Source organism: Formica exsecta, unplaced genomic scaffold, assembly GCF_003651465.1.
Source record: "Formica exsecta isolate Colony F162 unplaced genomic scaffold, ASM365146v1 scaffold363, whole genome shotgun sequence".
Taxonomy (NCBI): domain Eukaryota; kingdom Metazoa; phylum Arthropoda; class Insecta; order Hymenoptera; family Formicidae; genus Formica; species Formica exsecta.
In genome coordinates, this window is record NW_021850877.1 from 291,240 (window position 1) to 315,463 (window position 24,224).

Below are 24,224 nucleotides of genomic sequence, written 5' to 3' on the forward strand. Positions count from 1 at the left end.
ATATGATATATAAAATATATGTAAATAATATAATCCGTTTTTTTCTTTTTATACATGATATTTTCCATCAATATTATTTATTTATATTATTGTGTTATGTACGAATTGTTATAAAATTAGATAAATTAGAGTATATTTTTTAATATTCAAGATACTTTTCTAACATTATTTCAAATATGCTTTTTAAAGTTACACATTATATTATTCTGACATGGCTGATTGATATCCGAATTTGAGTAAATTACATTATTAAAAAAAAAAATACAGAATATATAAAAAAAAGTAACATTAATGTTAATAACAAACACAATTGTGCAACAGGGTTTATGTGGGCAGCATCAGTTTCGAATTGAAAGAAGACACAATCAGGCAAGCTTTCTTGCCATTTGGACCGATCAAGTCCATCAATATGTCTTGGGATCCCGTTACGCAGAAGCACAAGGGCTTCGCCTTTGTCGAATACGAGATACCCGAAGCCGCACAACTCGCTTTGGAACAAATGAACGGTGTCATGATCGGTGGCCGCAACATCAAGGTAGCGGGACGTACCTATATAACGAATTTCCTGTCCCCCAGCAATCCTATCATCCCGCCGGAGGTCGGCAAATTTTTATTTAGTCCTTTATCCAATATCTACGATTTTCGAGCGAGCTGCACAGCTTGCTCGAAAATCTTATTAATTTGCATAATATATATCTCTACTTATATTTTCTAAAGATTATTTTATCTGTATTTTTTTAATGAATTATCCCATCACAGATATCCTATTATGTTATGTACTTAGTAAATAGTTTCACAAATGTGCTAAAATAATATAGTGTTTATACATTATTATATATTATAATTTATAGACATTATATAGAAGTATTACATCTTAAAGATTACCTGTAATTTTCTTAGGTTGTAGGACGTCCGTCCAACATGCCACAAGCGCAATCGGTGATCGATGAGATCACTGAGGAGAGCAAACATTACAATCGTATATATATAGCATCGATACATCAAGATCTGACCGAGGATGATATTAAGTCAGTTTTCGAGGCATTTGGCCCAATCACGTATTGTAAGCTCGCGCAGGGCAGTTCACCGCATCGGCATAAGGGTTACGGATTCATCGAGTACGAGACTATGCAGGCCGCGTTAGAGGCTATCGCCTCCATGAATCTTTTCGACTTGGGAGGTCAATATCTAAGAGTGGGTAGAGCCATAACGCCACCGAATGCGCTTATGGGACCGCCTAGCGGTACCAGTATGATGCCGACTGCGGCTGCAGTAGCCGCGGCGGCTGCAACGGCGAAGATTCAAGCGATGGATGCTGTCGCCAGTAACGCAGTAGCGTTAGGTCTTACTAAACTTGGAGCTACAGCGCCGCCGATCCTGAATCAGGGTATGTAAATGTAAATTCACATAGATTTATACACATTTTATAAAAAATTTTAACTTAGAAAAGAGAATTATATTTTCCATTATTTCTATATTTTAGCACTTCCTGGTGTAGTACGGCCTACTATAGCACCTGCGACGATAATGGCACCACCAACGGTAGCGACAGTAGCACCGGTGATACCTCCACCTGGTATAGCTATACCGCAGACTTTAACGCGACCACCCGCCATTATCCAGCCGATTCCTGGTCAACCGGTCGTTATACCACCTCCAGCCGTTGTCGCTCCTACAATCGTCGGCACACCAGTCGTAAATATTTTATCAATGTATATCCAGATTAATATTCATAAATTATCGATATATTAATTATAAAAATTTAATTATACTTGTTAGATACCGGTTACAACAACCGCGAGTTCCGACATTATGAGACGGGCGCAGGAACAAGCGGCTCATCAGAAACAACAAGAGGAATTACAGAAGAAGCTATTAGAGGAAACGGAACCGCAAACGTTGCAGCAACAGGAAAATATGTCGATCAAAGGCCAGAGCGCACGTCATCTCGTTATGCAAAAGCTTATGCGTAAAGTCGAGTCCCGTGTAGTTATCCTGAGAAATATGGTGGCGCCGGAAGATGTGGACGAGACCCTACAGGAAGAGATTCAAGATGAATGCTCCAAATTTGGTGTGGTCGAGCGCGTTATTATTTATAAGGAGAGACAATCCGAGGATGATGAAAACGCGGAAGTTATCGTAAAGATATTCGTCGAATTCTCCCAAATGAGCGGTAAAGTATATTTACATGTGTCCGGATTAATAAATCTAATCTACGGTGATTTTATAACTTTTAACGACAATATCGCTATCGTTACATGTTGCGCATGTATTTTGACACGTTAAACTACATGCGCAACGACACATAATTATAGCGACATTGTCCTTAAGTTACAGAATCGCAATATTGTATATGTTAATGATCTATTGTATAATTTTTTTATTTTTTTCAGAAGCGGAACGTGCAAGAGATTCATTAAACGGTCGATATTTCGGTGGACGATTGGTTAAAGGAGAATTATACGACCAGGCCCTATTTGACAATAGTGATTTTTCTGGTTGATGTGTTATCTCATATTGAGTTTCTATCAATTTCATTCATATAAAGGAAATTCCATATTTAATGATCAACACTGTGTGAATTTTTCCATTAAACTACTATTTGTAATTGAAATCTCTTAGCTACGTGTTGAATAGTAAAAGCCAGAAGTTATCACTATTCTAACAATAAATTCGTAGTGATTAAATTGCAAAATGTAGGAATTTCACAGTGTAACTCGGAGAAAAAAAAAATTCAGATTGATCAAACGATTTAGAGCATCTGCGTACATATGTAAGTTTTTTTTTTGTAAAATGGATCATAGTGATTAAGATATTTTTTCCATAATTGCAATCACAACTGCAGTCAACTGCAGTTTCGAATGATGTAGTTTTTCAAGAAAAATATTTCATACAATAGATATCCATTATGTAGTATCAGTGTTATAATTTCAACGTAAATTGATATTATATAGGAAAGCGCGATATATCTTAATTTACATGTATAGAAATAATAGAATATTAAAAAATTGTTTTACATATATATATAATATTGTATATACACATATACCAGCTTTACAAGATCCATATTATGTAATATAATGATCTCTTGAAATATCCAATAATGTAAAGCTTTGTCAAATATTTATTTCATAACTATATAATAATTTATAGTTTTGCTCTAGGATTGTTGCTATATCTTAATTGATTTTCTGTTCTCAATACTTATATGAATCTTTTGGTACGTAATTGCTACCAAAATTTTTATACTCTTCATAAACTGGAAAATTTCCTGGATTGGAAGGTTGAGAAGCAGACTGTTGAATAGGAAGATCTTTAGAAGATTTTTCATCCTTGGAATAATTTTCTTCTAAAAGCTTTGCTGCATTCTTTTTCTTGGTCATCGCTAATCGATAGTTAGCTTCAACTTCTTCTCGCGTAGGTGGATCATTTCTACGATATCTTAACCAGGATTCCCATTCAGCGGGCAGTTCTTGATCAAAATCATCTTTGTTTACCGGTATGAAATATCGAGGAGCTCTGGGACGCCTGGAATTGCGAATATCCTCCTCGTAATATTTTGTGCCATAGTAATCTTCGCCCACTAATTTACGACGAGCGAATTGAGGCTTTAGCGAAGACACAAAACTATTCCAAATCATTTTGATGACGCCGCGTTCTTTAGCCATGTTATTATATATATATACTGCGAAAGAAACAATAGTTATATATATCTGACACGTGTATATAAATATAAAACATTTAAATATACATATAACATATTAAATATAATAAAATGTTAAAAATTGAGAAATATTGAAAATCTTAAAAATATTGACAATTGGCAAGTTTATAACCTCAAAACAATATTATTTAAATACAATTTTGGGCACACGATAAATAGCAACAGTTGTTTTGAACAAATTATAATTTTATATATAATCAAAATCATTAAAAAATCTCACCGTTTGTTCGATATAAGCACAAATAACAGAATCAAGACTTGTTTTTAGGTTAAATTAACCCCGTATGTTTCTTTTTGGAAATAATCATAGACATGTAGGATATAGATATATATATCTATGGAAATAAGTTTCCAACATAGAACTTATATAATGAGTGCGTTCGAAAATCTTATCCGTGGGGTAGAATAACTTTTAATTGACCGATAAGAACAAAAGGAGCAAAGATTTTTTTATTGTGATTGGACAATCAAACGCTATTTTTATTTTCCCTACGTCGATAATTTTTGTATGTACTTCGAAGTTACTAGATTTACTAGCGAAAAAATTTATCCCGAATTGGACACATTGCTGCCACGTCCAGACAGAATTCTGATAGGCCCTCGTCATATTTATCACGACATCGGCCAGCCGATACGTCACTTCCAGGCGTGCTGGAGCAGTGTCGCGTGTATATATGCATGAGACAACGCGCGCGTGTGTGCGTACGTGAGTGCAGTCACGCAACGTGTTGGTAGAGAGAGTGGTGCTGAAAATGGCCGTGCATAGCTCCGCCGTAGAGTATACCGATCTTCGCGAGAGATAGCTCCGCGTGTCGCGAACGGAACGCATAAAATCTCACGCGCGTGTGCCTTAAATAGTGCGCGATTCTCTCTTTTCTCGATGGACGGATCCCGTGAAACGAGACGCGCGACGTCAAACAGATAGCGGCTACATTCCGGTGGATTTTGCAACGCGGCGGGGAGGAGGAAAGCGGTGTGTCGTGTCCAGGACCACCAGGCTAATCGTTTTATCGCGCGAAAGAGGTAAGCTGGCGTTCTCGCACGAGACGTTTTTGTTTCTCGCGTCGTTTCCCGTCGTCCGGGTCCGCCCTAGAGTCGCATGTCGCACGCTGACACGCGGCATCGTGTCATCTCTCGGCAAAGTCGCCCGAAGCGAGAGCGGTATATACGGTCGCCTCGTTCTCTCTCTTTTTAGTTGCATCGAGCGGTCTGTTCCTCCTAACTGCACTTCTCTACACTTTGTGCGTTCAAAATCAGATTACCTACGTATATTTCGTATTTTGGAGAGAAGGGGATTGTATAGGTAGGTAGGTAGGTAGGTAGGTAGGTGGACAGGTAGGCACGGAGAAGGTGCAGCTGGTGAAGAAATCCGTAGGTTTTACGCGCAGGATTATACGACAGACGTCATAGTTTCACGCGACGCAAATCTTGCCTCTCGCCAACGTCGTCGTCCGACGACAACTAGGTATCTCTCGCTCTCATCTCTCAAGCGTCGTGCCGATTTCCAGCCGTGTGTCAGGGCGTGTTCGTGCGAGATTTAACTACTTACGGATACGCGGATAATACGCGAGAACGGAGCGAAAGAGAATTTTCGAAAATTTAGAGCCGAACGGCACTCTTGCACGCATCGGGGCGATACTGACGTAATGACGTGACCTAAAGGTTACTTGTCAAAATTGTGTCAACCCGCGTGACCGAGCGTCAACACCTGTCGACGTCTCGTATTCCATCTCTCTTTCTCCGTCTCTCCCTCTCGCTGGTCATCGCTCGCCTCGTTCGTTCATTCGCGCGATTTCTCGTTTTCTTATCGTTCGTTACGCTGCCACGCTCGCGATACAGACGGATCTCGCGCGATAAATCAGCGCGAGATGCAAACGCAGCCGAGAGCCGAGACGGCGCTATCGATCAGGTCAGGAGCGACGACGACGACGACGACGACGACGGTGGCGGATTGTAATCGCCGTGCTAAAGAGGATTATCGTCGAAGCAGAACGCATCTATGCGCTTCGTTACGTGTGCGCTTTTCCACGTATTAGTGTGCGATACTGCAACGGTATTCCGGTATTAACGCCTAATCGAATTTTCCGTTTCCCCGATGAGCCGATCCGGGGGACGTTTTGCAAGCCCTGCCCACGCGAAATGCTTTTACGAGTAAGGAGATATTCTGCAATCGTTCGTCGTTGCGTGTCACTTTTCTTCCTCTTGAAAGGAAATTGTGGAAGAGTGTGAAATATGTTGGCGTCTCGTCATTCCGTATTTTTTTCTTTTAATCTGATTAAATGACATTTTTTTTCTGTTCGCGTATTAACACGAAGCCAGAATGTAGAGAAGAACGGCAAATTACTCTGATCTGAAAAAAAAAAGAAAATAAAAATTGTCAATTTGAAGTAGTAGAAATTTAAATTTTTATTTTACTATTGTAAAATTACTGGAGAAGCGTTTGTGTTCTTCATTATCTGTATGTTGACAATACCCACTGCATCACAGATAGTCATTTTTTTAAGCTTATCAATGATATCTGAGTTTTCTCTAGCTCTGGTTATCTCTTATTTCTATCATTTATAACATGTGTGTGTATATATGTTATGTATAATATATTTCTCATACAATGGATTGTTCCAATAGATTGATATGATTGTTTTAAAGAATTTTAAACGCGCGTCTTTGTTACAATTTTGTATTTGATTTCCACTTCTAAACCAATATAAAGAGAGAGATCTTATGGATGGAATGTTGTTCTCTCTCTATTGACTATGTCCTAGTTTTCTCCATCACTGGAATTTCTACAACATTCATTATTTTCAAACTTTTAGAAGCATAAAAATATATTATTGTTATGTGTTACATTAAATATATAACTTTTTATTCAATAACTAAATATATATATAAAATTAAATATATATAAAGGATATACTTTGACTCTAAAATGAATTAAATACCAAGTTATGTTGACAAGTTATGAATTAAAATAGTCGATATTGTATAAACAAAAGGATAGAAATAAAAATTGTCAATTTGAAGTAGTAGAAATTTAAATTTTTATTTTACTATTGTAAAATTACTGGAGAAGCGTTTGTGTTCTTCATTATCTGTATGTTGACAATACCCACTGCATCACAGATAGTCATTTTTTTAAGCTTATCAATGATATCTGAGTTTTCTCTAGCTCTGGTTATCTCTTATTTCTATCATTTATAACATGTGTGTGTATATATGTTATGTATAATATATTTCTCATACAATGGATTGTTCCAATAGATTGATATGATTGTTTTAAAGAATTTTAAACGCGCGTCTTTGTTACAATTTTGTATTTGATTTCCACTTCTAAACCAATATAAAGAGAGAGATCTTATGGATGGAATGTTGTTCTCTCTCTATTGACTATGTCCTAGTTTTCTCCATCACTGGAATTTCTACAACATTCATTATTTTCAAACTTTTAGAAGCATAAAAATATATTATTGTTATGTGTTACATTAAATATATAACTTTTTATTCAATAACTAAATATATATATAAAATTAAATATATATAAAGGATATACTTTGACTCTAAAATGAATTAAATACCAAGTTATGTTGACAAGTTATGAATTAAAATAGTCGATATTGTATAAACAAAAGGATGATTAATGAGATAATGTATTATATTTTTCTGTTCCAGAACACTTGATTTCAATATACATTGCATATATAATTATTGAAGAGCAATGGGTTGCATTCATCTTATTTGTGCTCAAAGCAGTTTGCATCTAACAACAATCAATTAAGAAGTGTGGTTTAGAATTTACAAAAATGCGGGAGTGGTGTGGCACGGTCCCCTGGTATCCAGCAGGGATCTGAAACAAATATCTGTGTTTAAAGAACTCTTGATACAATAAATATCAAAATAATGTGGACTGTATAAAGTAATACATTGTTTTAAATGTACTGCTTATTACAACGCTGAAAAATAATAGTTACTAAGCTCTTTTAAACATTGAGCAAAGTAACGTTTCACGAATTTAATACACAATTGTTAATAGCTACATTTTGTACAGTCAAAGGGTATTTTGCATTCAAATTGTAATAATAAAAGTTCAATTTTTGAGTGTATGTGCAAATATATCAAACACTGTAACTGCCAAAATGTCATTCTTATCGAATCTGAAGAAAGCATTCCACTTTGGTGGTAATGATGCAAAGAAGAAGAAGCTGTATAACAATATTAAAATGGATTGTAACCCGGAAGAGTTTTGGGAAATGGTGGGTGAATTAGGCGATGGTGCATTTGGTAAAGTTTATAAGGTAATATCGCGTAAAGAAATTCTACTCTACTAAGGGTGATTATTCTATCCAGTCTATATATTTTTAAACGATTGTTATACTGTTTACTGCAGGCACAGAACAGGCAATCCAACCAGCTTGCCGCTGCAAAAATGTGTGCATTAGAGGGAGAAGATGATCTTAGCGATTTTATGATTGAGATAGATATTTTATCAGAATGCAAACATTCTAATATTGTTGAATTACATGAAGCCTATTTCATTGAAGGAAAATTATGGGTATGTTTTTTTTTCCCTTTTTTTTTGTGATAATGGTTTTATAACAGTCATAGTGGAAATTAATAAATTGGGAAATTATTTCTATGATATAATTAAATGATCAATCATTATGAAATAGTAAGTAAAAAGTGAAATGTTTTCATATAGATGTTAATCGAATATTGTGATGGTGGTGCTGTGGATTCCATAATGGTCGAACTGGAAAAAGCGCTAACTGAAATGCAAATAGCGTACATTTGTCAGTATATGACTAAAGGTCTTGCTTTCTTACACAAATCCAAAGTTATACACAGGGATTTAAAGGCAGGAAATGTTTTATTGACTATGGCAGGAGGTGTTAAATTAGGTAAATATATGCCTCAACTTTAATAAATATTTTTAATAATGTATCTCTCTATTATTGCTGCTGTATATGTGCATTTTAAACAAATGTATAAGATTTTTATCTTTGATTGTAGCTGATTTTGGAGTATCTGCAAAGAACAAACATACTTTACAGAAGCATGATACATTTATTGGCACTCCTTATTGGATGGCACCCGAAGTTGTCTTATGTGAAACATTTAGAGATAATCCTTATGATTTTAAAGTAGGTGATATACTCTCATATATATAAATGTATTTTTTATTCTTTACTCTAATTTCAACTTATAAACATGATACTTTTTCGATTGTTTAGGTGGACATCTGGTCTCTTGGTATAACTCTGATAGAGTTTGCACAAATGGAGCCACCGAACCACGAAATGTCGCCGATGCGAGTGCTACTTAAAATACAAAAAAGCGATCCGCCGAAATTGGATCAACCCGGGAAATGGAGTAAGGAATTTAATGATTTTATTGCTAAAGCACTTATAAAGGATCCGACCTCACGACCTACAGCTGATGATTTGTTAAAACATCCGTTCATAAGCCGAAATTTAGATCCAAAACCTGTCAGGGATTTGTTGCTTGAATATAAGGCGGATGTTGTTGAAGAAGAGCTCGTAGACGAGGAGGCGGAGGTAGGATTTATTTCTCACCATGTATTTTACTTTAAATTCTTCATGTACATGTTAATTATGCAATAAAATTAATTTGATTAGTGATAAATTAATAAGTATAAATTCATAGAATTAAATATAACATACATGATTATATTTATATTCAAAAAATACAAATTGTATCCATAAGTATTCTTTTATATGAATTAAACACATTTGCCTTATATACAAAGAAGAAGAAATATTTTAACATAATATTTTTACATATCTTGATTTATACCATAGTTGCATTAAAATTGCATAAACTGTGTATATATCTTGATATCAAAATTTCAATTTTTACATGTGCGAAAAGAATTTATTCTAGTACAAGAAGAGTTTGCATCTTAATGCAATAGCATGGGTAGATATCCACACATTTCATAATATAAATAGATATACATTAAGTTTCTGACAATGCAGAATTAACATGTATTACACATTGTTACATGCTTCCGTTATTATAGAAGGCCAAAAAAACGAAAAAACACAGAGAACAATATCAACGAATTGGTAAGCTGCTTCTAGGTGAAGCATATATGTGTCTCATTTACCATTTATACAATGGAATATAAATTGTTAAAATGTTGATCAGATATTGTGTCGATTAAAACCACTATTCCCGCGACCAATACTTCTAAAAAATTAAGAGCATAATTTATAGTTTGATGGTTTACAAGTTATAAATTTTTAAATCTGAAATGAGAAGATGATACGAGATTGTTTGTATTTATATGCAACTGATATGCATGATGTAATCTTAGTTAAATATATAAATATTGCAGTAATAATGGTTGCAATAATAATGCATGCATTTAAAGTTAAATTCTGATATATCATAAATTTTATTTTTTTCTTCGATCACAAGGAATAAGTGGTTAAAAGTGTCTGTAGAAGAGTATTGATAGTAGAACATCTTCTATATGTATAAAATATATATTGGTGTGATCAGAATGAATGTATTTGTGATAATTGTAATTACTTTGGCTGTGCATGCGGTTCTCCTGGCCCTCGCCAGCCTCATTACCCCAATGTATGTCAGGTTAGTAGCTTGCACTGTCGCATTCTATGCGCTAACAGGATCGATTAATCCTGCAAGACTGAGAGCTACATAATATACAAACAAACAAAATCATATATATTACATAATATAAAAATATAAATATTTTACACAGCTTTCATGTTACAGGCTGTTTTCTCTGAAACTATTCAAAAATATAAGGGATAGCAATCAAAATTTTTTGGTGATATTTCAAGATTTATTATGGAATAAATGAGGTGTTGGGTTGAAAGTTTCAAATAGTATTATAGATAAAATATAAAATATTTACTTTCCGATGATTACATCTTAATATTTTTATATGTGGAATGATAAGAACTTATATAAGAAAACATAAAGTTTTATTTTAAAAAGCAAGGGAGGATATTGGAGGATTTGTATTGTATGTTTTATTTACCCTATCAAAGACCAATTTTAATATATCAAAAAAGAATTTGGTTATTTGTAATAGTTTCTATAAGAAAGCAGCTTATGGTTTACATAAATCATATATCCTATACATTATATGCAGCATGAAATAATATTATATTTTGTATCTTCTTTTTTTTTCAATGCTCTATCGTTATATTTTTTATATATAAAAATAACTAACTTATAATTATGATCTGTAGTATTGATTTCGATTTTTATCTGTGCATTTTTAGTTACATGTTACTTTTAATATCTCATTATTAGTAGTGATATGAAAATTAAATTATTAAAAATTGAAAGAAATTTTATTTTATTTGTTATATTCGCGTATAAATCACATATATATTAATGTTTCAGGAGCAGCGCACGTCTCAGCTTCCTCTGGAGCTGGATCAAATCACAGATGACTCCGCTCCTACGCGCCTTGATGCTGAAATTAAGAGTTAGCATTTTACAAAATTTTATCTTATACTTCATGGACACAACATTGCAAAATATACTAATATTTTCTTCGTTTTCTAGTCGCTGACAAAGAAAATCTCGTGGCATTACCTGCACCTATGAAGAAAGAAGAAAGTAATAAGCGTGAGATGAACCGTGATGGTGAGAAGGAGGACAAGAATAAAAGATTACGTAAGGCTGAATCCAAAGAGAACATACAGCCTCCACCTGCAGAGAAAAAACAGGTATTTGATATAATTGATTAGTTCATTAGATAATAACTCATTGTATCCTTGCATTTGAAGAATATTAAGAATGTTAATGTCGTGTATAAATTATTTGTTCAGGCACCTAAGCCGCCAAGCGAAACAAGCGAGCGTAGATTATCTCGAGATAAAGGGCCGGCGCCTCCCCCACCACCCATGCGTCAAGATAGCGAAGAAAAGAAGAAGAAGGACGTCGAAGAGAGAGAAAACATTTCAAAAGATGTCGAAAAGATCGTGAATCGAACGGATAAACAGAAATCTGCCGAAGACAAATCGCAAATTAATAAGTTATCGCAAAATGAAAAGACGGTGGATCAGCAAGTGACAAACATTAAAGAACAAAGAAACTTGGAAACTGAAGATCGGATGCAAAATGAATTGGATGGTTCCGGGAAAATAAAGAAAGCTGAAAATGAAGATAATGTTAAACTGTTCGATAATATAAGAAAATTTGAAAATCAGCAGAAGTTAATGAACAGAAAATCGAGTCCCGCTTCGAAAAAGCAAATGGGAGTAAATGAAAAACGCAAATCGGCACCTGTAAAGCCAGAAATGATTGAAGATTTGTCGAAAATAATATATAAGCAATCATCTTTAGAAAATAAGGATAGGTATTTTTTATTTAATTATTTATTTTTTATTTATAGTGCGCATTTAAACTCGAATACTGAAATGGAATTGAAAGAAAACTCTTTATCTTAAAATAATATTTCAATTTTTAGGATGAAAAATAAATTATTATCCGTTGATGATGTAACGAATTACAATCTACAATCTCAAGAGAAAGGAGATTATAAGAGTTTGGAAGAAAAACGGAAATCTGTCGGAGAGAAACTGAACGCTGTATTGGAGAAGCGATTGTCCATGGATTCTGGAAAAAGAATAAGCGATGGTTCTATGGAAACTTTGAAGCATACATCTACCGTCGCATCGACGGTTCTAGCAGAGAAGAATAACGTTAAGGCTAATTCCACAGAGGATATTAAGACACAGTTTGATCTAACAAAGACTGAGAATGCGACTGTGAAAAGTCGCAGCGCGGGATCGTCCAGAAACGATTCCTTGGAAAACTTCTCGGACGAATTACACGTTAAAGTGGATGATAATAGCACAGAACACGGGCGAAAAGACGCAGTAAGCGACGATAAGGGTTTAGAGAAACAAGATTCGGGAATTAACGTGTCAGTAATTACGTCGACGCCGCTGAAAAGTAGAAGCGGTTCGAGAAGAAGCAGCGGAGACAATATAGTCGTTATTACTGGTAAAAATTGAATAATATATCAATCTGGAATAAATAAATTTATCTTTACCTTTTATCTATATCTTTATCTATAAATTTATCTATACCTTTTTTCTACTTATGTTGTATTACTCACGTTGCAGGAAAAAATCAACCCGAGCAAGAAGTACGCTTAAACACTTCGACTGTCCGTATTACTGCCGACTCGCCGGACATGTCGAATAGCCTAGCGAGTAACATAAGTCAGGTTACCGTCGTGACGACGCATCCGCCCGTACTGGTGGACGCACCCTCGACGACGACGACGACGACGTCAACGACGACGACGACGACGACGCCTCTTCCGCGTCGCACTTCACCGACGTCGGAAGTCGTTATCGTTGCCAACGAAATGAACAAGACTCAGGTGAATGACAATTCGAATGTCGACGATGACGCATTTCCTAGTCTGGATAGTCTGGAATATACGCCGCAAGAACAGCCTATCGTACTTACCGACGTGTCCAAGAGGATTGGTAAAAAGTTGGACGAGTCAGAAGTGATTATAGTGAGCCCAATTGTGGACGAGTTGCAAGATACCAGTCACGTCTCCGTAGTTACGGTGGGCGATGATAAGGAACAAGTGAAGGACTCTTCGATATCCAAGAAGCATAACGTTATTCGTACCGGTTCTTCTCACAGTGATTTGTACTGGTGGACGCACCCTCGACGACGACGTCAACGACGACGACGACGACGACGCCTCTTCCGCGTCGCACTTCACCGACGTCGGAAGTCGTTATCGTTGCCAACGAAATGAACAAGACTCAGGTGAATGACAATTCGATTGTCGACGATGACGCATTTCCTAGTCTGGATAGTCTGGAATATACGCCGCAAGAACAGCCTATCGTACTTACCGACGTGTCCAAGAGGATTGGTAAAAAGTTGGACGAGTCAGAAGTGATTATAGTGAGCCCAATTGTGGACGAGTTGCAAGATACCAGTCACGTCTCCGTAGTTACGGTGGGCGATGATAAGGAACAAGTGAAGGACTCTTCGATATCCAAGAAGCATAACGTTATTCGTACCGGTTCTTCTCACAGTGATTTGAGCTCGAATGAGAGATCGAGCTTGAAGAGCGATAGCGGAGACGAGAGCGGCAAAGTAATGGTCGCCGGTACGACTATAGAACCTTCGGAAGTGGACAACTACGAGAGAAACGGAGCGAAGAAGATGAATGGATTGATCAAGAATGAGATCATGCCGCATCACATCGACGATAGAATCGTGAAGACGGTCAAGCCGAAGGAGATCAACGTCAAGAGTTTCGGCAAGGAAAAACGAGTTTCTCCGGATAGCTTCGAAGGTTCCAGGTCTCAGAGCGATTCCAGTTCCATAAGATCGCACACCCCGAGCAAGAGCATCGATCGTTCCGACGCCGAATCCATCTCGACGACGATCAGTCAGGATAGCAGAGAATCGAACAAGGAAAATCGATTGAATCAAGCTCAGCACACGGAAGTCGACGAGGAGGTCGTTCTGCGTCGTAAGCCCGATTACAATCGCGAAATATCTCGACCGACCAGAACAAAGGAGGATATACAAATGATGAATTTGAAAAAGAAAACGAGAAAACGCACGAGAAAGTTCGAGATTGATGGTGTCGTGATGACGACGACGACTTCGAAGGTGATATACGGCGACGATGAGAACGGCAAGGTGTACGACGATCAGATATTCAGGAAGCAAGAGCTGAGGGAATTGAAGATGCTGCAGAAAATGGAGCAGAAGCAATTCCAGGATTTGGCACAGAAGGCTCAGTTCAACAAGGATCAGCAGGAGAAGCGGTTCGAGCAGGAACGGCAACTCTTGGAACGTAATGCTGAAGCGGATTTAGAAGCGCTTGCCAGACAACAGAGACAGCAGATCGAGCGGGCCGAGGCGCAGCAGGAAGTCGATCTACGATTGGCGTCCAAGAAAATTCGTAGCGAGCAAGAGAGGGAACTCAAGCAGTTCCGAGAGGGTCTGAAACAAGAATTGAGATTATTGAAGCAAGAGATAGACTTGATGCCAAAGGATAAGCGGAAGAGTGCGTTTAAGATACGAAAGGAGAAGCTTGAAGCAGAGCACGAGGAGCGAGAGAAGTTCTTCCTGGAGAAGCTCAATGAGAGTCACGAGATGTCGCTGAGGCGATTGTCGGATAGTCATCGCGAGAAGATCGCGTTAATGGAGCGGCAATTCTTGCAGCAGAAACAGCAATTGATGCGTGGCAGGGAGGCGGCCATCTGGGAGCAGGAGGAACGGCAGATACACGAGCGGCAACAATTACTCAAGAAACAGCTCAAGGATATATTCTTCCTGCAGAGACATCAGATGCTCATACGGCATGAGAAAGAGCTGGAACAGATGAAGCGAATGAATCAGAGAAAGGAGGAAGAGTTGATCAAGCGGCAAACGGCGGAACGTAGAAATCTGCCTAAGCGTATTCGCAACGAAATGAAGGCGCGCGAGATGATGTTCCGCGAATCGATGAGGATTTCGATGTCGTCCGTGCTCGCGCCGGATCCCGACGCCGAGCGGGAGAAGCTGAAAAAGTTTCAGGAGAACGAGAAGAAGAGATACAGAGCGGAGCAACAGAGATTTGAACTGAAACATTCCAGGCAGCTCGAGGAAGTAAGGGCCCAGAGCGATGCCACAATCAAGGAACTGGAGCAATTGCAGAACGAAAAGCGAAAAATGCTAATGGAACACGAGACATTAAAGTTGAAGGAACAGGAGGAGGCTTACGGCAAAGAAATTCGTGAGTGGAAAGCGCAACTTAAGCCTCGAAAGCAGGTAAATATTGGGCAAATCTCGGCTAAATGGACAAAAATTGTCCCAAGTTTTACGTTTTATCGATGTTTCTCTTGGATGCAAAAATTGATCTTTGACAGCCTGGTAGTGTAATCGCTTTTGAATTTTCTATCGATTCAGCGATGTGCTTCACTTTCAAATTTTTTTATTTTATTTTATTTTATTTTTATTTTATGCATCTATAACAGTGTGTGAGAATTTAGTTTATTTGGAAGGTCGGCGCAAACCGACGCAACGTCGTAAAGTAACCGAGAGCCGAGATATGGGCGCAAACTCGATTGTTCGATTGATTGTTTCTTGTAATAAACGTCCGCTTCTGCATCCAGCTTGCGTCGCTTTGCGCGGAGCTTTTAATTTGCATGACTAATCATTAATAAAATAAAAGTCACTGTAAATAATTAAAAACAATTAGAGAAAGCGGGAGAAAAAGGAAATATACGATATAGAATTTGCAGTTAAAATATTTTAAACGCAACAAAGTATCGAGCACTATAAGTCTGAAATAAGTCTTGATGTACCTGTTATAGAAGATAGAAGCTGATCTGGCGGCTGAAATGGAAGCATTGGAAAAGCTCTACCAAGACTATTTGCCTTCTTCTGGTCTTCTTAGTGGTCTCTCTTTTCCCTTTTTCGACTACTCTAAAACCGTAATTTCCGACACTTGGAAGAGATCTCCACGCTTACCGCGCTCCACTCCCACCTCTCCGTCTTTCACTATACCCAGGGTGTCGCTAAAAATTAGTGGTTCGGACGCAGGCACCTACACGTCGAACGGCACGCTCTCACGAAGTCATTCTAGACCGGATTTAGTCCCACCTTTTCGTAAATTATACCCGTTCTAAATCATCCTCCTAATAATATGTTCGTATAGGCAAAACATTTTAACATATATACATGCATGTTATATATGCGTATACAAATCGATGTTTCTTCTTTTTGCGTTTTTTTCAAAGGCATAGAGTAACATTTTTCAAGTGTACGCATATATATATATATAGATTTCCAAGTCTTCCCAGCTTCTGCAAATGGCTTCATTTCCATGTGTTGTTTGCATGCATTTAACGCATCAGTGTATGTGTCCTTGCATATCCTTGGTCTAAAATAAAAAAATTCGTGTTTTAGTAAGGGAACATTCTTTAAATCATCTACATTTCGAAATATATCACAATTTTGTTGCAACTTCATTCTTATATAGCTTTCTTTCAAACATTTATAAAATGTCCATGTTTATATAACATATACTTTCCCTTGAATAACCATAGAAAAATAATCTTTGCTATACTCATTGGTGCCTTTAATAATAATGCCATAGATCGGCAGATATACAGATTAGATGTAGTATATATACATATTTTCTATGTATGAAATGCAAAAAGTTATTAATATAACTTGAAAGATAAGTAACTATACATGGTTTTTGTAAAAAAAAACTTGTGGGATATATATATCGGGAGAAATCGTATTATATAATAGGGCAGATTAATTTATTCTTTATGAATTACGGTTCTAAGAGTTGAAAAAAATATGCAGTCAGTCAGATAAAATTTTAATTTCTTGAGATCTGTATAACAAGTCGGATAAGATGTTAATTTCCCGAGATCTATGTAGAAAGTTTGAGTGTGTGTTAGTGTTCTTGTTTTTTCTCTCTCTTTCTATTTTTCTTTCATTTCCATTCAATGTGTAATTTTTGATCCATTTGTAGTTTATAAAAAATCTATTGATAAAAGTGCTTGAAGGAAGGAAGGAGAAACACTATTAATAAATTTGTGTATCTAATATATATTAAATATACAGATTTCAGTTAAAATTATTAATATGGGGGAATATTTATAAGAATAGAAATAACATAAAAAGAATAATACAATTCTCGTTGTGTGTATATACATTTTTAGAATTATATGTGAGAATTACATTTGTACAACATTGTAATTTTGTCCATGTATTTCGATTTAATCACACACACATATCATAAATTATATTGTGCTTCATTATAAGCTTAAATGGTAAAAATATGGAAATAACAGGGTAAGTGTGTTTACGGTTTAGAATTAGCAAAATAAGGTGTCATGAGCGGTTTCCTTGATGGGTCCCATAACTATGATTGTTTAATAGCATATACAATCAATTTTTTTTATTACAGTCCTCTTACTTGAATAATATACATATATGTGATCCTATAGAAAAATCCTAATGAAAAGTTAAAAAGAGATTCCACAAGTTTCGGATTCAAAGCTGTGTACAAAGTGTTAAGCCACAAGGTTAGTCCATAATATTGTTGTAAAACATCGTTGGACCATGCTTCACACGCGTTTGCAGCGATTCTGTAAATATAAAGATACTCGATTTTTGTTTCTGCACATTTATTCCCTTCTAGAGATTTATAAATACTATCATATATATTGCTAATTAGATGACATGAGAAAGATCTACACTCTATTATAATCCAATGTATACAAAATAAATACAAAATAAATCTCTTCTAATGTCTTTCTCACATTACAGAAACTTGAAGAACAGTTCGCGTTACAACTCGAGGAGCAAGAGGCGATTTATGGTCCTAGTGCGATACCGTTATGCTTGCCGGCCGATCTTCCCGATTTGACTCATCATACGACCGAGTCTACGCGTAGTTCGTTGTCTTCCGTAAGCGAGGGCTGAAGCTGAAGGCTTTTGAATTAAATAAACGAGAAAACGTGTACAAAATTATGCACGTACGCGTGCGTGTGATCTTAATATGTCTAAACGTCACTGCAAAACTGAATAGTTAATACTTTTTTGCATATCGATTATCATTATGATTCATATATGTATATAATATCGCGATAACGTGTTTTGGAACTGAATAATTTCTATCTAGATACGGCTATATTGTTTATATATATATAAACTTGACTCACCATAAAAATGATAGTAATGTCTAAATATTTCGAAAATTTTTACACGTTACACATTTATAATTCTTGGATGAAATTCAGTAATACTGCTCGTCGCGCGTAATTTGAATAGTGAACGTACAATGAAAGTACTATTAAATTGCAAAATTACCGAAATAAGCGTCGATTTTTTGCAATGATATGGAACTTCCGAAACATCTAAAGAGAAATGTTTTGTAACTCATTGCTACGAAAGCCAGTTTACATAATTTGATACTAGCAATATTTTATCCAAAATATATATATCTGTATAGATTGTTATATATAATTTATATATCACGATATAGCGATATATACATTGATATACTTAAATTAATCCGCCCATACCTGATCTTGGAATCTTATTGCAACATGAAAGACACTAACACTCCATTGGGTATAAAAAAAACATACCTTTGTATGTATTATATAACATATAAAAGTTAACCGTCAGTTAACCGATGATAACTTTAAGGGAGGAGACTCTTATCGTTGTGTATGTACGTATGTTTATAGAGAATTTGTAATAATTTTACAGTTATATACAATCCACAGACATGTGGAATGTATATTTTCTATATTTAACAAAAAAAGAGATGATTATATCCCTGTATACCCTCCTATCAACTCAATTCGATTCGGTTGTGCTGTCGGGGCGTATCGGAAATTTCTAATATTTGTTATGTGATTATATATAATAGCGGTATAAGGCAATACAGACCGCTCGACTTGTTTTAAACTATCACGATTTTAAGGTATTATCTACCTATACATAGAATCGTTGAATTATGTACATGGTATAAATTCATGTAATAATGTTAAGCTGTAGTCACCATGTTCGGTTATAGTTACGTTATTTATAAAAAAAAAGTTTATAGTAGCAACGCGAGTATTCTACTTCAGACGAATATTTTAGTAAATATCCGTGAACTTGAATTACTTTGTTCCTTAAAATTCCACTATTTCTCTCCAATATGGGGATTATATTATACGCTTGAAATTATATCGTATAAAATTGTATAAATGATAAGGCGTGATATTTTAAATTATATTTAAAAAATTATGGTATTCTATAAATATTTGATATCTACATAAAATATAATTTCAATTTATATAATTTTTTGGAACACAAACATGGAATACATATATCTAAACGCGAAAATGATATAAGCCTGTTCACGATAAAACTAAAAATTTGTGAAAAGGTTTCATACTAATTCTAAATACGATGCTCTACGAGAATAAATAATAATTATTCCTGATTATAAGGAACAAAGTAATCTGAGATTTTACATTGCACTAAAAATCAAAGGATAACACCAAATATATATACATTGTACGTTTGCATGGTTGTGTAGCCTGATGACATTCTAGAGAATCTCTCTCATAATGCATACTTAAAACGAGCATGCGTGGCTAATGCAAGCTGTAGATAAAGAGTACTTGTATAAAAAGGAATATCTTTTTTTTATTGTATAAATTATGCTACTCTACGACGTGGATCAGTTTTGCAATACGGGATGTCTCAGCGTCGAATATTTTCCTTTGAATCTTTTGATCGTCTTGAAAATCATTTCTTTCTTCAAAAAGAAAGTCGAGATTATATAAATAGACTTTAGAATTTTAGTCTACAAGTATATATAGCCAAAGCAAGATGCACGACAGAAATGAGACATTCTACACATATTCGAGAAGTTTCGTGTATATAGAATTCTGATGAATCGCTTAAATATTAAGGAACTGTAATCTAGTATAAATACCATCGTGTTATAATGATCGATTAAGAAGCAGATTTCTTTGTCTTTCTTCAATAAATACTGTGTATATCTTTTATGCAACGAGAAGATTGATTTCGCGAAACATTATATCTTACTATTCCTATGTCATACTAATCATTAAACAGTTTTATTAATATTAATTATTAATACTTCTTCATATATTAACGACAAATATGAAAGAATTAGAATTATTCATCATGTTAATTTATTTGTAAGAGTTTATATTGAAAATACATAAATTTCAAAAACTTGCAATCTTATTGAATGTCATTAAAAATATTTTAGATAAAAAATTTTGTGTGTGTGTGTGTGTGTGTGTGGTAACAACTGTTCCTTTAAATATATTATTAGATTTCAGAAATTAAAAACTAAAGAAAAGTAAAATATTACCATATTTGCACATTTATTAATATAGAAAGTATTTAAACTATGTGAATATTTTAATTCTCCATGCGTTATATAGTATGTATCATATCATTTTGAGTTTGAATGTAAATAGAACTTTTTAGAGAGAAAGCATATGTAACATACGATATTTGTCAAATGAATTAAGAAATATCTTAATTGAATATCCCGCTTTGTCGGATTAATTCATACCCTGTTTATATGAAAATCTTTAGGATCTTTTCAATCCATGCGATGATCACTGATTGGTCCGTTCTCTCACATCCAACGAATCAAGCTCGTTTACGCTTCGCGTTCTCTTCTTCGAATATCCATTGGTTCATTGGAAGCATTGAAAGGCGGCCATTAGACACTTCGTGAAATGTTTCTCGTATTTTCTTTCCGGTTAACGCCGCGGCATTGAACCATCGTCGGTGAGTGAAGAGAATGTTAATCGCGTGGCATCTGACTGAAATGATGAGAAATTGAGCATCATTTTATGTAGACGAGAATCTATAAAATCGTTATTAACATATTTTTCGTATATATGAAAAATCGTCAAGATATCTTTCGATTACCTTGTATCGCAGTCCGCATCATGCATAACCTGTCATTTCCTAACACACGTTTCATTCTGTATACCCTCGTCGATTGATATACCGAGTTCATATCTCAGTGAAAATCGAGATTCTCACGATAATAAATCTGCATTGCAGGATCTACGAAGATGAAGTACAATCGGTTAGTGTCCTCCTCGCGTAGGAAGAACAGAAAAAGGCATTTCACAGCGCCTTCTCACATCAGACGGCGGCTTATGTCTGCTCCGCTGTCCAAGGAATTACGACAAAAGTATAATGTGCGCTCGATGCCAATTCGCAAGGATGACGAAGTGCAGGTGAGTCCATCGTAATCCTAAAATTCAACCTGTTTTTCTCGTATTCTTATCGTAAATATTAAATCACCCTATTCAAAATAATGATATTTCTCAAAATGTTAACATTAAAGTACATATATATTAAACTTTATATATATGTATAGCATTAATATATCTAAATATATGTATTTCAAAGGTTGTACGTGGCCATTACAAGGGTCAACAAGTAGGAAAAGTTGTCCAAGTTTACAGGAAAAAGTTTGTCATATACATTGAGCGAATTCAGCGTGAGAAGGCAAACAGTGCAAATGTATACGTCGGCATTGACCCTTCCAAGGTATATATAATTGCAGTATGATTAATAAAGTATATGTATTAATATATTTATATTTCTTCTACATTCATGATGAACTAAACCAAATCCATTCACATAGGATTAGATAAATAGCTTGACTTGTAAACTTTGTGCAGGGTTTTCCTGTATATTTGTTGACAAATCTTGCTCGATCTAATTGATGCAGAAAATTGGCACTGATAATATAATTGTTTTCTTTAATTTTGTAAGTTTGTCTCTTCATGCAGTTAACTTATCATATTATTTTTTCAGACGGTTATTGTAAAGCTGAAAATGGATAAAGACCGTAAAAAGATAATTGATAGGCGAAGTAAAGGCAGATTGGCTGCGTTAGGAAAAGACAAAGGCAAATATACAGAAGACGTGACAGCTGCTATGGAAACATCGTAAATTTTCCTTTGTTTATGTATAACAATAAAACAACAAAAAAACAAAATTTTCAATTTCACAGAAAATCCCTTGTATTTGACACTAAAATTTCTCTTACATATTTCACATAGAAGCTAGAAGTATATACTTAGATAAAAATATAAATTTATTTTAAATAGTAGAGAGAGAACTCTATATCGTGCTCGCGCGTGTGTATTATACAATAACAAGAATTATAGATTAAATTGTGCTTTTCACATAATGAATGTTCTCTATAAACAGTAATACGTAATACTTTTAATACTTTTGTTTTTCTTATTGCTTTGAAATTGCAAGAGCTCGCAAAATATGTAAGAATAAATTGATGATGTCTAAATAAATATTAATCGTTGCCAAGATATATTCTTCAGGCGAAAGAGTCTGCATTATTGCTTGGGTGTCAAAAACAATAAACAGGCAGAACAATAATGCACCTCCGATGCTTATGGCTAATTCCAGTGCAGTGCTATGAACAAAAATTTGTAAGAAACCACCGATCAAGAGGCACCAAAGTCCAATAAATAATCTGTAAAATAAGAAGAAAACAATATATAACTCTCTGAGGAATGAAAAAAAAAGTCGTGCAAACGCATAAAAGATTTACTAACCCAAATCCCATAAATGAGAAGTCTCGTTTGGTTTGGAAAGTGTAAGCTGTCAAACCAAGTAAAACCGTCAATGTTATAAAGAGAGCTTCTAAGACAACTGTGGTGTCGTACATGGACACTACAACTCCCACAGTATACGCCTGTACCAATGTCTACAATTTTTAAAGCAAATTTTAATAAACACTATATACATATAACAAAGTAAACGATAATCAGTCCTCCTTTATACTTACAAATGCGCTTAAAAGGATTAAATTAGCAGGATGATCCCTTCTTTTTATCAGCAGGCCAATTAAAATTCCCATTGTCAAGAAAAAAGCTAAGCCTATAGTCCATGGGCTAAATAACAAATAAATAAATTAATGCTTTTATATGTATATATAATTAAAGTAAATATTCAAAGAAACTGTCTTACTTATCTTGTACATATAATTTCACAGTTGAGCTCATGACAAATACCGAAGCCACCACAACTGTCATCAAGAGCTGGATGGTCAACAAACCATAAACCTTCCGTAAGAAGCCTACGCAAATCATATTGTTATTTCATAATTAGTGGATATTAAGTAGCACAATATTTTTAAATTATAAATAATTACATATTAAAATGTCAAAAGGAACATTTCACATTAAACATATGTTAACTTAAAACTCCTATAATGATGTTTACAATTACCCATTCGTATATTGATATCTGCATTGTGCACATTATTCCTATATGCAAAATCAGTTTGTATTTCATGTTGAGATTGTTCCTTGCCACCTCGTTCAACATCTTCCTCGACCAATATTAATGGTACAGTAGCCATTTTTATTTTCCTGAGAGTAAACAATTTGGAGTAACATTGACAAATTATATCATTTTCAAAGGGGAAATGACAATTGGATTTATATGCCTCATTAAATATTAGTCAAATAGATCAATAAACTTTAAGCATATACATATATATGTATAATAGAGAAAGATTCCTTGAGAGAATCAAATTTTATAATGAATTTCTCTCTTTTTCAATATGTGACACAACCATGTCAGAAATTTTCTTAAAATGACAATTGCACAGGACGCTTATAAGACACACCTTGATTTCTTTGGTAGCTCTAAAGAGCAAAACTGAAGTTGCCAAGTTATATTTACACTCTGCTTTAATAAGTGTCAATTATTTGACATCGTTATATGTAAAATCGATCAAATATGAAAACAGAGATACGTTATTTCATAGGAAATGTTATGGCTGAGTTCGGGTAACAGCACTAGCGCTTACGCGCTAACAGAGGTGTGTTCGAAAATATCACCCGTGTGCACACGAGCGTCGTTCTATCTTTATTCAACTTTCAGTAAATAACAAGGATAGAACGATGCT

The 24,224-nt window shown here is 35.0% G+C and overlaps 5 protein-coding genes and 1 long non-coding RNA gene across 23 annotated transcripts in view; 3 read left to right on the forward strand and 3 right to left on the reverse strand.

The window, feature by feature from the left end:
• Positions 1-3,022, forward strand: part of LOC115238984 (poly(U)-binding-splicing factor half pint) — a 9,306-nt gene extending 6,284 nt beyond the window's left edge. For all 9 annotated transcript variants that reach the window (XM_029813245.1, XM_029813244.1, XM_029813246.1 and 6 more), the window contains 5 exons: positions 322-535; positions 901-1,387; positions 1,484-1,695; positions 1,780-2,173; positions 2,394-3,022. In XM_029813245.1, coding sequence (XP_029669105.1) covers positions 322-535; positions 901-1,387; positions 1,484-1,695; positions 1,780-2,173; positions 2,394-2,503 — 1,417 coding nt within the window. In that variant the 3' untranslated portion in view covers positions 2,504-3,022. The remainder of the gene's footprint in view (positions 1-321; positions 536-900; positions 1,388-1,483; positions 1,696-1,779; positions 2,174-2,393) is intronic.
• LOC115238990 (NADH dehydrogenase [ubiquinone] 1 alpha subcomplex assembly factor 2) lies at positions 3,009-4,339 on the reverse strand. 2 transcript variants are annotated; one of them, XM_029813259.1, is made up of 2 exons: positions 3,945-4,339; positions 3,009-3,685 (listed from the first exon to the last, which is right to left on the reverse strand). In XM_029813259.1, the coding sequence occupies exon 2, from the start codon at positions 3,666-3,668 to the stop codon at positions 3,198-3,200; it is 471 nt and encodes a 156-aa protein (XP_029669119.1). In that variant the 5' UTR covers positions 3,669-3,685; positions 3,945-4,339; the 3' UTR covers positions 3,009-3,197. The 2 variants fall into 2 exon arrangements, with proteins under 2 accessions (XP_029669119.1, XP_029669120.1); XM_029813260.1 differs by having other exon boundaries at positions 3,009-3,679; positions 3,945-4,235.
• Positions 4,340-4,410: 71 nt separating this feature from the next.
• On the forward strand, positions 4,411-20,289 carry LOC115238982 (serine/threonine-protein kinase 10). Of its 8 annotated transcripts, none has more exons than XR_003884573.1 (16): positions 4,411-4,747; positions 7,391-8,013; positions 8,106-8,270; positions 8,418-8,616; positions 8,729-8,859; positions 8,950-9,273; positions 9,759-9,804; positions 10,278-10,333; positions 11,120-11,204; positions 11,285-11,448; positions 11,551-12,080; positions 12,192-12,730; positions 12,853-13,011; positions 13,416-15,526; positions 16,072-17,802; positions 18,047-20,289. XR_003884573.1 is itself a non-coding variant. In XM_029813239.1 (15 exons), exons 2-15 carry the CDS (start codon positions 7,855-7,857, stop codon positions 18,200-18,202), a joined length of 4,824 nt encoding a protein of 1,607 aa, XP_029669099.1. In that variant the 5' UTR covers positions 4,411-4,747; positions 7,391-7,854; the 3' UTR covers positions 18,203-20,289. The 8 variants fall into 8 exon arrangements, 2 of the variants coding, with proteins under 2 accessions (XP_029669099.1, XP_029669100.1); XR_003884577.1 differs by having other exon boundaries at positions 12,853-12,989; positions 13,403-15,526; XR_003884576.1 differs by lacking the exon at positions 4,411-4,747 and adding an exon at positions 4,948-5,027.
• LOC115238992 lies at positions 17,478-21,445 on the reverse strand. Its single transcript, XR_003884579.1, has 3 exons — positions 21,197-21,445; positions 20,832-21,087; positions 17,478-17,865 (listed from the first exon to the last, which is right to left on the reverse strand). It is a non-coding gene; the product is annotated as an uncharacterized LOC115238992 (long non-coding RNA).
• LOC115238991 (60S ribosomal protein L26) lies at positions 20,922-22,283 on the forward strand. Of its 2 annotated transcripts, none has more exons than XM_029813261.1 (4): positions 20,922-21,052; positions 21,335-21,513; positions 21,689-21,829; positions 22,100-22,283. In XM_029813261.1, exons 2-4 carry the CDS (start codon positions 21,346-21,348, stop codon positions 22,235-22,237), a joined length of 447 nt encoding a protein of 148 aa, XP_029669121.1. In that variant the 5' UTR covers positions 20,922-21,052; positions 21,335-21,345; the 3' UTR covers positions 22,238-22,283. The 2 variants fall into 2 exon arrangements, with proteins under 2 accessions (XP_029669121.1, XP_029669122.1); XM_029813262.1 differs by having other exon boundaries at positions 21,027-21,119.
• Positions 22,284-24,200, reverse strand: LOC115238988 (protein lifeguard 4-like). Its single transcript, XM_029813256.1, has 6 exons — positions 23,943-24,200; positions 23,540-23,682; positions 23,279-23,387; positions 23,097-23,202; positions 22,864-23,015; positions 22,284-22,781 (listed from the first exon to the last, which is right to left on the reverse strand). Exons 2-6 carry the CDS (start codon positions 23,670-23,672, stop codon positions 22,532-22,534), a joined length of 750 nt encoding a protein of 249 aa, XP_029669116.1. The 5' UTR covers positions 23,673-23,682; positions 23,943-24,200; the 3' UTR covers positions 22,284-22,531.
• Between the last annotated feature and the right edge of the window lie 24 nt (positions 24,201-24,224).

Coding starts and splice junctions, on each gene's coding strand:
- LOC115238990 (XM_029813259.1), bottom strand. CDS start 3,668: ATGGCTAAAGAACGCGGCGTCATCAAAATGATTTGGAATAGTTTTGTG.
- LOC115238982 (XM_029813239.1), top strand. CDS start 7,855: ATGTCATTCTTATCGAATCTGAAGAAAGCATTCCACTTTGGTGGTAAT. Junction 9,805..10,277: donor AGAACAATATCAACGAATTG/GTAAGCTGCTTC, acceptor GTAATTACTTTG/GCTGTGCATGCGGTTCTCCT. Junction 10,334..11,119: donor ATTACCCCAATGTATGTCAG/GTTAGTAGCTTG, acceptor TTAATGTTTCAG/GAGCAGCGCACGTCTCAGCT.
- LOC115238991 (XM_029813261.1), top strand. CDS start 21,346: ATGAAGTACAATCGGTTAGTGTCCTCCTCGCGTAGGAAGAACAGAAAA. Junction 21,514..21,688: donor GCAAGGATGACGAAGTGCAG/GTGAGTCCATCG, acceptor TGTATTTCAAAG/GTTGTACGTGGCCATTACAA. Junction 21,830..22,099: donor TCGGCATTGACCCTTCCAAG/GTATATATAATT, acceptor TTATTTTTTCAG/ACGGTTATTGTAAAGCTGAA.
- LOC115238988 (XM_029813256.1), bottom strand. CDS start 23,672: ATGGCTACTGTACCATTAATATTGGTCGAGGAAGATGTTGAACGAGGT. Junction 23,388..23,539: donor AGATATCAATATACGAATGG/GTAATTGTAAAC, acceptor TGATTTGCGTAG/GCTTCTTACGGAAGGTTTAT. Junction 23,203..23,278: donor AAATTATATGTACAAGATAA/GTAAGACAGTTT, acceptor TTTGTTATTTAG/CCCATGGACTATAGGCTTAG.